This window comes from Marmota flaviventris, chromosome X, assembly GCF_047511675.1.
Source record: "Marmota flaviventris isolate mMarFla1 chromosome X, mMarFla1.hap1, whole genome shotgun sequence".
Lineage (NCBI taxonomy): Eukaryota > Metazoa > Chordata > Mammalia > Rodentia > Sciuridae > Marmota > Marmota flaviventris.
This window is the reverse complement of record NC_092518.1, coordinates 117,848,124-117,861,159: the sequence shown is the minus strand read 5'-3', so window position 1 is coordinate 117,861,159 and position 13,036 is coordinate 117,848,124. Positions and strand designations below refer to the sequence as shown.

The 13,036-nt window shown below is 34.0% G+C and overlaps 1 protein-coding gene across 10 annotated transcripts in view; it reads right to left on the bottom strand.

Annotated features, from left to right (window-relative positions):
• The window catches only part of LOC114096632 (integrator complex subunit 6-like), a 64,068-nt gene that overhangs the window by 25,447 nt on the left and 25,585 nt on the right, over positions 1 to 13,036 (bottom strand). For 9 of the 10 annotated variants that reach the window (XM_027940178.3, XM_027940180.3, XM_027940179.3 and 6 more), the window contains 3 exons: positions 11,877 to 12,040; positions 9,360 to 9,512; positions 6,131 to 6,263 (listed from right to left, as the gene is read on the bottom strand). In XM_027940178.3, the coding sequence (XP_027795979.3) occupies positions 6,131 to 6,263; positions 9,360 to 9,512; positions 11,877 to 12,040 (450 nt within the window). Of the gene's footprint in view, positions 1 to 6,130; positions 6,264 to 9,359; positions 9,513 to 11,876; positions 12,041 to 13,036 lie in introns of those variants that run through there. The other variant, XM_071606781.1, reaches the window with a different exon arrangement.

The following is a 13,036-nucleotide window of genomic DNA, read 5'->3' as shown; positions in this document are numbered from 1 at the left end:
GTGTGTTGGGGGGTGGGGGATAGTGAAAGATGCTTGTATCATTCAATACCTAAACCAAAACAATACAAAATAATAAAGAAAACTATAGACTAGTATCTCTCATGAATATAAATACAAAAATACTTAATAAAAATGTAACCAAATAGAACTCAATAAGATTTAAAAGAATGATATGCCATGACCAATGGGGTTTATTTCAGGAATACAAATCTGGTTCAATATTCCAAAACCAATCAGTATAATCACGTGGTCATGTTAATTGATAAATAAAAGACATTTGAAAGAACTTCAACACTTATTCGTGATTTTAAAAAAATATTTATTTTTTAGTTGTAGTTGGACACAGTACCTTTATTTATTCTTTTTTTTTAAAGAGAGAGAGAGAGAGAGAGAGAGAGAGAGAGAGAGAGAGAGAGAATCTTTTTTGTAGATGGACACAACACAATGCCTTTATTTTTATGTGGTGCTGAGAATGGAACCCAGGTCCCGCCCGTGCTAGGCGAGCACTCTAACCGCTGAGCCACAATCCCAGCCCTATTTATTTATTCTTCTGTGGTGCTGAGGATTGAACCCAGGGCTTCATGCAGGCTAGGCAAGCACTCCACTGCTAAGCCACAACCCCAGCCCCCTTATTCATGATTTTTAAAACTCAAAAAATAAGACTGGAGGTTAACATCTACAACCTGATTACGAGCATTTACAAAAACATATTTCACAATGAACAAAATGAATGCTTTCCCCCATAAGACTGGGAACAAGGCATGGCTGCCTGTTCTTACCATTGCTATTTCAGAGTTCAATACAGCAAGAAAAGGAAATAAATGGTAAATAGATCAGATGGGATGAGGTAAAATTGTCTCCATTTGCAGATGACATGAATGTCTCCATTGAAAACTCCCAGGGATCTACAAAATGCTCCTACAACTTGAAAGTGAGTTAAGGGAGGTTCCAGGATACAATATACACATTAAAAAGTCAATTGCATTTCTATATACCACAAATGAACATGTGGATGCCAACATTCAAAATACAATACCATTTGTAAGCGCTCAAAAAACTGAAATACTTTGATGTAAATCTAACAGAATATGCACGGTACCTGAATGCCAAACACTGCCCAAAGAAGATCCACGTCAATCTTTGCAAGCCACATATCTGACCACAGACTGATATCTCCATCATATGGAGATCTCTACAAACTCTGCACTAATGAAAGCAAACTACCCAAGTAAATATAAGCAAAAGTCAGTTCACCAAATAGGATATATAGATGGTATATAAACATATTGTAGAGATGATCAATATAATTAGCCATTAGAAAAATGCAAATTAAAATCACAATTTGTATCAACATACACCTATTGGAATGGCTTAAAACAACAAGAAATAAGTAAATAAATTACCACCAACAAAGTTTGGTGAGGATGCAGAGAAATTGGATCATTCATACACTGATCATGGAAATATAATCTGGTAGAGGTGCTTTGAAAACACTTAGGCAGTTTCTTAAATAACTAAACATACAACTACCATTAGATTGTAGTCCTGCATATTTATGCTGTAGAAATAAAGATGCTCAAGTTCACAGAAAAACTGTACATAAATGTTTATAGTAGCTTCATTCACCACAACACTTCATTCAAAAGTGTAGACAGCTAAGATGCCCTTCAATGGCTACTATACAAAATGTGATATACCCATGACATGATTTATTATTCAGCATTAAAAAGAAACAAACTACTGGTTCATGTAATAACCTGGATTAATCTCTAGAAAATAATGTTGAGTGAAAAAAATCCAGTCCTATAAGATCACATACTAACTGATTCTATTTATATACCATTCTTGATATGATAAAATTATAGCAATGTAGAATATATTAGTGGTTGCCAGTAGTTAAGGAGGGGTGGGGACAAGAGGAAGGGTAGAACTACAAAAGGGCCACATGAGGGCGCCTTGTGGTGATGAAAATGTTCTGCATCTTGACTTTATCAATGCAGTATCATGGTTGTGATAATGTACTATAGTTTTGCAAGTAATCTAATTGGAAAATCTGGGTAAAGAATATATGAGGGTCTTTATATAATTTAAGTTATTTTTAAAATTGTTTTAAAACCATGAAATATTTACTATCTTAACCATTTTAAGTATACAATTCAGTAGGGTTAACTATTTTCACACTGTTGTGCAACAGATCTGTAGAGTTTTTATATCTTACAAAACTGAAACCCTACACCCACTGAACAACTCCTCATTCCTCCCTCCCCAGCCTGTTTTTAAGAATGTGATACCTCATATAAGTGGAATCACACAGTATGTCTTTTTGTGAATGTCATTTTGCATAAGTTCATCCAGGTTCATCTATGTTGTAGCATGTGATTTATTTTTCCTTTTTCAAATTTGAATAATAGGCTATTGTATGTATACATCAAATTTTCTTTCTTTCTGTGCTGGGGATCAAAGGCACAGCCTCTGTTTGTGCTCTACCTCTAAGCTACACTACATCCCCAGCCTACCATATTTCCTTTATCCATTCATCCATCAACAGACACTTGGGTTGCTTCCACTTCCTGGCTATTGTGAATAATGATGCAATGAATGCAGATGAATAACTGTATCTTCAAAATCCTGGATTAAATCTTTTTTGGATATATACCCAGAAATAGGAATGCTACATCATATGATAATTCAATTTTTAATAGTCTGAGGAATCTACCTACTGTTGTCCATAATAGTTCTGTCATTTTACATTCCTAGGGACAGTGCACAAGGATTCTAATTTCTCCACATCCTCACCAGCACTTTTTTTTAATCATAGTAACTTTAATGAGGTAATAGCTTATGGTAGCTTTTATTTGTATTTCTCCAGTGATTAGTGATGTTGAGTGCTTTTTCATATGCTTGTTGGCCATTTGTATACATCTTTGTAGAAATGCCTATTTTTCATTGGGATATTTGTTGTTCTTATTGTTGAGCTGTAGGAGTTCTTTATATAGTTTGGATATTAAACCCTTATGAGATATATGATTTGCAAATATTTCCCCATTCCATAGGCTACCTTTTCAAAGTATTGATTGTGTCCTTTGATATAGAGTTTTTAGACGAAACTTTTGGAAGTGATGGATAGGTTTACATCATAAACTGTGGTATGGTTTCATGGTTGTACACCTATCTCCAAACTCATTAAGTTGTATACTTTAAATATGCACAGCTTTTGTATGTCAATCAACAATCAATAGCATGGATCAAAAAAGTACGCTTAAAAATAGAAAAAAATACAATTAACAGTTAACAGTGTAAGTGAAGATTAACTGGTCTAATCTCTTTAATAATGGAAACTTAAGAAAAAGGAAAAATGAATATAAAAGATAGATTATCTTATTGGCAGTTTTATGCATCTCCAATACATAACCTACATTTTGAATTACTGACAACAACTCTTGGAAAGAAGTTTTTTTTTTTTTTTTTTTTTTTTTCAGATTGGACTAAGAAATAATGTCGCTAGACTGTGCAAAACAATCATGCTACTATATTTATGATGACCCATTCTTAAACTTCTTAACATTTTAAAGTACTACTTTTTCAGTACTCAATGTGTACTATTTATAGTATGTAAAGTCTTATACTTGTAATGATCAAACTTAGTAAAGATTTGACCCTTTGTATAAAAACTTTATAACGATTGATCCTTTTCACAAAATTGAAAAATCCCACCAAACAAAATTTCTTACAACTTTATGACTAAACAGACACCATGAAGTGTCTATAACTCTAAATAGATATAGCTCTTCAAATGAGAAAAAAAATCTCCACACATTTTCATTAGTCTCTGAGTAACAAGTGCTTGAAAAATTTCAGAACTTTTCCATGGAAACCATAGCTCTATAACCACAGTGACTGCAGAATTCACTCTTGTTATCTAACTTCCTGCCTTGCCTAAAACAGAGACCTCAAGAGCACTTAATATTCTGAGGAGAAAGGAGTGTAAGCCAATACCCTAAAGGAAGCCCATTTTTTTTCATTTATTAATTTACTATCAAATACATATTTTACTGATGGACTTGAATTATACACAATAATATGAATCAATATGCCATTATTTGTACATGCACATAACATAATTTGATAAATTTCATTCCTGTGTACCTTTCTTTTCTGTTCCCTCCCCCCTCCCCCTCATCCACTAGCTCTACTGTATGAATTCCCCTTCTATTTCTATTATTATTATTATTTTAATTGGCACATTGTAATTATATATAAAACTTCATTCATTGTGATATATTTGTACATGGACAAAGTGTAATTTGTTCAATTTCATTCTCCAGTACTTCCCATTCCCTCCCTTTCTCCCTCCCTATTGATTCCCTTCTTCAACTCTCCTGGTCTCTCCTCTATTTTCAGTAGATCATTCTTTTTACTCCTTTTCTTTCTTTCTTCCTCTCACCTCTACCCCTCCCACACCTAGCTTCCACATATGAGAAAAACATTTGACCCTTAACTTTCTGAGTCTGGCTTTATTTCAACCAGCATGATGTTTTCCAGTTTCATCCACTTGTCAGCAATTAACATAAGTTAGTTCTTTATGGCTCAGTAAAACTCCATTGTGTATATATACCACATATATATGCCACTTTTTCTCAATGCATTTATCTGTTGAGAGGCACTTTTCCATTTTTGGCTATTGAGAATTGTGCTGCTATAAATATTGTTGTGGATGTATCCCTGCAGTATGCTGATTTTAGATCTTGTGGTATATATACCGAGGAGTGGGATAACTATGTCATATGGTGGCTCAATCCTAGTCTTTTGAGTAACCTCCTTACTGATTTCCAGAGTGGTTGTACTAATTTGCAACCCTACCCCACATCCTTGCCAGCAATTACTATTTTGTGTTCATGATGATTGCCATTCTGACTATAGTGAGAAGAAATTTCAGGGTAGTTTCCGTTTGTATTTCCTTGATTGCTAAAGATGTTGAACATTTTTTCATATATTTGTTGGCCATTTGTAGTTCTTCTCCAAAATGTCTGTTTAGGTCATTTGCCCATTTATTTATTGGGTTATTTGATTTCCATTGTTAAGGTTTTCTTAATTCTTTATATATTCTTTATATTATAGTATATATAGTTCATATTCTTTATATATATTCTAGATATTGATCCCCTGGAGGAATAGTATCTGGCAAACACTTTCTCCCGATCTGTAGGCTCTCTCTTGACCCTCTTAATCTTTTCCTTTACTGTGTGGAAGCTTTTTAATTTGATGCTATCCTACATAGTGAATCTGGTTTTGTTTTGGTTTTTTTCTTGAGCTTTAGGAGTCTTACTAAGGAAGTCAGTGCCTGGGCCAATTTGACAGAGGGTTGACCCTATGTTTTCTTCTAGCAATTGTAGTGTTTCTATTCTAATTCCTTTGTCTTCAATCCACTTTGAGTTGGCTTTTGTGAAGAGTGAGAGATAGGGATCTAGTTTCATTCTTATACATGTGAATATCCAGTTTTCCAGCACTATTGTTAAAAATATCCAGCACTATTGTTAAAAAAACTATGTTTTTTTCCAACATATGCTGTTGGTACCTTTCTTTTTGAGTATCAAATGACTATCTAGTCGATTTGTCCTGTGTCTTCTATTCTATTCCATTGGCCTTTATATCGGTTTTGATGCCAGACCATGCTGTTTTTGTTACTATAGCTCTGTAGTATAATTTGAGATCAGGTATTATGATGCATCCAGCACCATTTTCTTACTCAGGAATTGAAAACCCTATTTTCTGAAGAAAACTACCAATTCTTAGAAGGTCAACCACAATAAAGCCCTTATTTTTTGGCCCAAACCTGTTTACAAAAAAGGCCAGGTACATTTTAAAAATGAAGAGGGGGATTTCATTGGGGCTTGCTACCTTAAGAACAGCATAATAATCACACAGCAGAGGTCAGGTATCTCTTCTATTTGACGTACAATCAATAAAAAGAAAAAAACATCCAGAAAATATGCAAATTCTATCCTTTCAAATCAATTTTTATACTTTTATTTATTCTGGTATCAAGTATTATCTGGTTAATTTGAAATACTTAATTAATATCTACTTTTTGCTGTATTTTAAAGATGATTAAATGACATATTTTACTTACCTAAAAGAGGAAGTAAAACTGGGTAGTTGTAAGGCATCACAAAGAGGTTCACACAAGTTAAAGTTGTACTGGCTTTTAAATAACCAAATGGATATCCAAGTTCATTGTATTTTCCACTACTAGTAACAAACACCTAAAAGAACATGAATTAATGTACAGTTAGTACAATAATGATTTTATGTAAAGCCAAACTCATAGCAACATTTCATGGCAACATCTGTGGTACAGTTTAATTCAAGTTTAAAAATAGTATAGTGCTTTTAGCCTATGGTTAAGTCATAATATATGACACTAAATATGAATGTTGAGATTATAATTTTTCCATATATTACATTAAGAAATGAAACAATGGGCAGGGGTTGTAGCTCAGCAGTAGAGTGCTCGCTTTGCATATGTGAGGCCCTAGGTTCAATCCTCAGGACCACATAAAAATTAAATAAAAATAAAAATATCATGTCCATCTACAAAGAATTTAAAAAAATAAAAAGAAAAAAATGAAACAAAACTATGCAATAACCATTCAGAGACCACAGGCCACATCAACAATATACAAATATTTACTTGATTAGTACAACGGAAAATAAGGCTGAAATACTATTAAATGATAATAGCCATTAAAACAAATTAACTACTCAAAAGAACAAGTAGTGATTAGGGTAGACTTCTAGGAAAATGGAACATGGTTCCATGCCTAAAGCAGCAACTACAAAAACAAAGCCCATTTAAAAGATGTGTGAACAGTCCTCATATGTACTACTATTAACTTGCTCTATTTCCCTTCACTGTACCATTCCGCTACCCATGTATTCACTTTTCACTTGATAAGCATTTTTTTAGTAACCTACTATAAGGCAGGCACTGTTGCAGATAATTATGAGGCAGCAAGGAGATGCTTTGATTCAATCTGGAAGGCATTTTTTCCTATAAGGTACACTGCTAGAGCAAACATTCAATAAAGATTAAAACATTAATCTTATCCTACATGACTATCTTCTTATTCCTTATTGATATCTTTGTGATATATATTATCATCCCCTGTACACTTCATTGTGCTGTGCCAGAATCCTCTAGCTACTATGCTTTCTGTATTCCATGTTCATATTCTTTGGTCCAAATCAGGACACCAGTATATACTTGTAGTGACACCAAGTTTTTTTTCCAAAGTCCTTTGGCAGGATCACTTAAGACAAAGTCAAAACCTGATGTTAGTAACATCCATTTATCTTGCTAGCTCTTGGTACCAGCAATATCACCTACCAGTTCACTAAATTCTTGTTTTATTTAGTAATTACAAAGAATATATCTTTTTCCATGTGACTTAAAGCTCCACAAAGCATGAGCTGTGCTAAATCACAATTCAAGATTTTGTGTTATGTTTTGAACCTCAATATAAATGTACAACTGTAATTAACCATGCTAGATTTTATTCCCTGTGTGTGTATACATTAGAAGAAGGGGAAAATTCATCATGAAAGATAAAAAAAATTATATACACATAGCAGTCAGGGGCCAGACCAGTGATTACCATGAAAGGAAAAGCACTGTTTTGGGGTTCTTTCTCTTCTACCCTTACTTTCTCCATCCCTTTCTTTCCTTTGTATAAAACCCTTAACTTTTTCTAAATTTATTATCACTCACAAATTTAGATTGCTAGAAGAAAACAGGGTCTTTAGAGGCTATCTATTTCAGAGAAAGTAAGTGCCCAGTACAAGGCCACATAGTTGGTGGCAGAGCTAGGGTTAGAATCCACTCTCACGATGGTTTTGCCAAACATCCTGGCTCCTGATTTATTTTATTCTTTTTCACTCCTAATAATTCATCACATTAAAAATACTCTAAAACAAAGTAACATAACATCAGGATAAAGGACTAAGGTATATTTGAGGTGCTGTGCAGTAATGAATACTGGATTTCTTAAGTTTCATGGGAGAAGGTGTACAAGGAATGTACTATATAGAAAAAATGTTTTATTTTAAGGGAAAAGTGTCATTTGTAACTTTATTTGCATTTGTTGCAAAAATGCTTTACAACCTATGAATTCAAGCTTCACATATTTATTTTAAGCAATCTATTATCCATATCTCTACCTTTCTAACATTTTGGAGGATAAATTATAAGTGTATGATTAAATGGATGTTTATAAAGTGGATGTATATATGCAAACAGCAGCCAGGTAAAGAAACATAACACAACTAGAAACATCCTCCTGTCCTTTTCCAGTTACTACCCTGCTGCCCCCAACAAGAACCACTATCCTGACTTATAACAGAGTAAGGCAATTTTAACTCTTTTTGAATATTAAGTGGAATTATATAATAATATGTAATAATTTTTGTCTGGCTTCTTTTGCTCAATATTATGTTTCTGATATTGTTCTGTTTCTTGCACTCTTAAATCTTTGCTTCAACCCTGTTCCCTTTTTGCTGTTTTAAGCATCTTGGTGAATTCAGTAAGCTTACAGACAGAGAACTAGTAATAATAATGTCATATTTTAGGATGAAACAGATGGAAATCTGAAAGTGCTCTTGCACCAACAGAACTTAAAAATCAGTGATTGCTATATGGCCCTGTAATTTAGAAATAGAACAAACATCTTTACAGTGCAGAATTTTTGTTGAATACAAATAAAAAGAGTATGTGACTACTATGTCCAGATTTTTACAAATCAAACTCTACAGGTGACTATTAACCAATCAGCAAGTCTTTCCAACTGAACCATAATACTCAGAAGAGCCAGAGTATGACATCTGTCTCATCCACACAAAATCCCAAAACATACAGTGTGGTTTGTATTATAAGAAGAGTTTATTATATTATACTAATATAGTCTTATGGTTTTCTGCCCCAAATATCCTGCACTTCTAATCTTTCAAGTTCAAACCAAGAGCTGAAAACCTCATTTCAACTGCAGAGGCCATACCATAATAGAATTACAATCTTTAAGTTAGGGTTTTTTAACCTGGGGTTCATGGATAAGCTTTAGGGCCGCCTGAAGTTTTCAAATATATAGATTTCATCAGATTATATGGCCTTAAATGGCAATGTACAGAAGGCTAATGATTCATATCAGTCTAAAATTATTGGGTTGGTTCTATTGCCTATTTGTTAGCATTTCAGAGAAAAAAAAAACTTAGTCTAATATTTCCAGATTAACCTTTGAAACTTCTTAAGACAATTCCCATATCTCAGAGTGGTTAAAGACATTTGGCTAATTGACAAGGATAAATACCTGCCAGCAGGTATGGGGAGATTTTCGTTCCAAGATGTACTGAGTCAAGGGAGAGGGTTCAAGTTCATATTTGTCGAAGGGCAGTTTGTCTATTACCATTGGCTCACAGTCTATACAGGAGAACCTCACAACAGGATGAGATGTTCGTGGAGGCTTAAAAAATTTAAAAATAAGAAGAAAACATTAAAAAAAAGAAGAAGAAAACATGATCAGATATCAAGCAAGCTTACATTTCTGACAATTCTTCAAGCCCTTTTATATTCTATTACCCATCACTGAAATATAAACTAGTGTTTTGAGAAAACACTACATGTGGACATGAGCAAAAAGCTACAAGATCTATAGGAATCATCAGAGGCTTCTACAGCGGGAGGGGACTCAGATTCTTTATCTCTACCACCTACTTAGCACTGGGAAGAAGAAAGGTATATTACAACACTCATAACTAGAATTTTAGTGAAGTAAAAACCCAGCTTTAAATATGTTTAAGCCATTATGATCCATAGGATAAACCCTTAATTACATTTACAACCTCTAAGCATTGCTTGCTCTTCATTTCTTTGTGTCATGAGGTTAGATAATCCAGATACCACTGGGGAAGAAAAAAATCTATGAAACTTTCTAATGAGGTAATTAAGGGCAAAGCTACAGCCAATTATAAGCAAAATTCAAAACAGCAAAGATACGAGAAAGGGCAAGATAGCGACCGAAAAGGAGCCAGTTGCAACTAGAGGGTCCAGGTGGAGTTCTGTAGTATTGCTCATGTCCACATACTTGCCTCAAATAGCTAGAGCTGTGTATGATTTTGGTAGGGTTGCAAAGGCCTGTGTGACTGGGGTAGCCCAGCAGGTTTAATGGAGAAGTCATGATATTTTGGTTTAACTTGTATGACTAGAAAGCACCAGAGAGAGAAAAGGGGACAGCAAGGGCACAGAGATCTGGAAGGTTAACAGAAATACAATAAAATACTAATACCCTTTATAAAAAGGAAAAATACATTCATTTGCTCCTATCATTTACAATCCTACAAGATGTTTGAGGGTTGAGAAAAATAGCCCTCAAATGAGTTTTAAATTAAATTTAATGTTTTTGGTAGTGGGGATTGAATCTTCTTTCTTCATCCTCCCTCACAAGTCACTTATATTAAGGAAGTGAGTCATCACTCCCAGCTCCAATGAGCTTTTAAAGATAGAAGAATGGAAACACGATTTAACTGCAGATTATTTGGAAGTTCTTTTATTCTAGATTTTCCTGAGTTCAGTTTCAATTCATCTTATGAAACATTTGAGTTCCTAGATTTGTAAAAGGGCAATAAAGATATGAGTGAAGCCCTATCATTAGCAACTATGAGTAAATTTGCCACTGAAACATTCACTTGGGTGTTTGAAGTAGCTGAGATTTAACACATGTGCCTCCTTGGAGCACCAGGGTGAGGAGGGAGACACTCTCACTCAGAGCAAGGACCAAAGAGCTCTTTAGTTTTACAAGCAAACCTTCCATGGATACTCCTGAAAAGAAATGCAGGGGCTTCAAAATAGTAATCTAGGAGAAAATGAAGTTTTCTAGGAATTTCTAGAATTTATAATACAGATAAGCTGAACAAGGAAGGTGTTAAACTAGAGTAACAGTATGTTTGTGTCCCCCCCATCCACTCCTCAGCCCAAACAAGAGTTATTACTCAGGCTTTCTTACACTGGGGGCTGGGGAGAGAGTATACTTCACAGTCTTCCTCATTATAGACCATCCACTTGGTACTAGGAATAACAATAGTATCAAGCCCTATTATACCAATTGAAGTGATCAAAAAGACAAGTCTTAAATATCATTTAAAAATATTACTTAATTATTCATCACTTAAAAGTGCACTGCTACAGAACAGAAGATCATTGATTTAAAAAGATTCTGGCACTGAAAAAATAAAAATGATGAAAGTAGGTCTACCACATTCCAGTAGGGATTAAGGACTCCTTTAGTAGAACTTTGAAGATACTTTGAATATGCTTCTAGAACCTATATAAGGTGTAAACTACGTTCAAAATTTCCTGAGGCTATTAGACATTTTAATTACAAGTAAATCAAGTCAGCCCCTCTAAAATGAAAACCAAGTCACAGATTTTGACAATATTAAAAACAATAATGCTTTAACATCCAAAGAGGGCAGTTTAAGCAGCAAAGGCAAATGAAAGAATGGAAAGCGCCAGAAAATAAAGGAAGCCCTTCTCTCTTGCTTTAAGGCACAAGCTACACATTCAGGAAGAGACAGAAGGCAAAGGAGAAAAGGTCCATTTGGGGGCTAGGGTTGTGGTTCAGTGGCAGAGTGATTGCCTTGCACATGTGAGGCACTGGGTTCAATCCTCAGTACCACATAAAAATAAATAAAAAATAAAGATATTAAAAAATAGATCCATTTGCCTGTGGTACAGCTCAAAAGTCTCAAAGATATTTTTTAAAAGTTCACTGTAATCAGCAAATTGAAAAATCCACAATGATGTTTACCTTTTTGCTTATGATACTTACTAGTGAAGGTAAATTCTGATCTGGCCAAAAAGATTCTGGAATTGGCCAATGTCCAACAGGAACACCGGTTTTAGAGTTAGGTCGCACATAAATGAGTTTATGACAACTATGCCACGGTTGAGCAGCAAATGAATTGCTTGGCCTAAATGAATCCATAAGTCCATCTAAAAATTAAACAAAAGATAGATGGAGGCATGAATTTATTTTCATAATTGCTGATCGTCTTATACAAATTTTCCAGCTAAAAGCAATGAACAAAGCAAAACAAAAAGCTATTCATGAAAAATGGAAGAAAAGACAATATTACTAAGATTTCCAAATGTCCTCTCTAGCAACTCTTCCTCTAATCCATCCCCTCTAGTTCAACACCTCTGGCTATCCTTCAACTATTATGAGAATATATAGATGTGTGGAAAAATATTATAAAATCAGTTTTAAATTTTATGAGACTTGGACACATAAATTAAACATACCAATACACTATAGTTGTTTTTCAAGAAGTCAATTACTAAATTAAGCAAATGAAATCATTTGTTTCCCAGCAGAGTTTTTATATTTTTGGAATGTGATAAAATAGATCATAAATTCCATTTATATACTCTTTCTATGCTAATTAGATGAAAAAAGTATTCTTTACGGAACAGTTAGAGCTAATGTCCACATAGCAAAATAAAATCTATCCAAGTTCACTTGAAGGTAGAAGGCATGCTGAAGATATCATCTATGTGTGTCATTAGGGGTGATAAACAAAAAGCAAATGCATCAAAGTTATTTTGGGTTAATTCACTATTGTTTTCCCACTCACCATTAAAATTCCATGGAAACTGAGCATTGTATGACACTGAGTAACGTGCATGTCCTGAATGAATTTTAATTATTTAAACTAGCCTATTTCATTTGCCCCCACCCAGTAGGTGGAGTGACATAACCTTTTATCCCATGATTCATTAGTCTAAATTATATTTTTTAAAAATATGTTTTAATGATTTAAGTCTCATTTTTCTTAAATTACATCCATTTGATATTCTTATTTCAGTATTACTTTAACAAGTAATTACTTCAGATCAGATTTTCTGGGGTCCCTTGTGTTCTAGGGAGAACATATAATGGCTTCAGAGGACCCCTGTGAAATTGAGATCACAATTCTGGGGATGTGCATT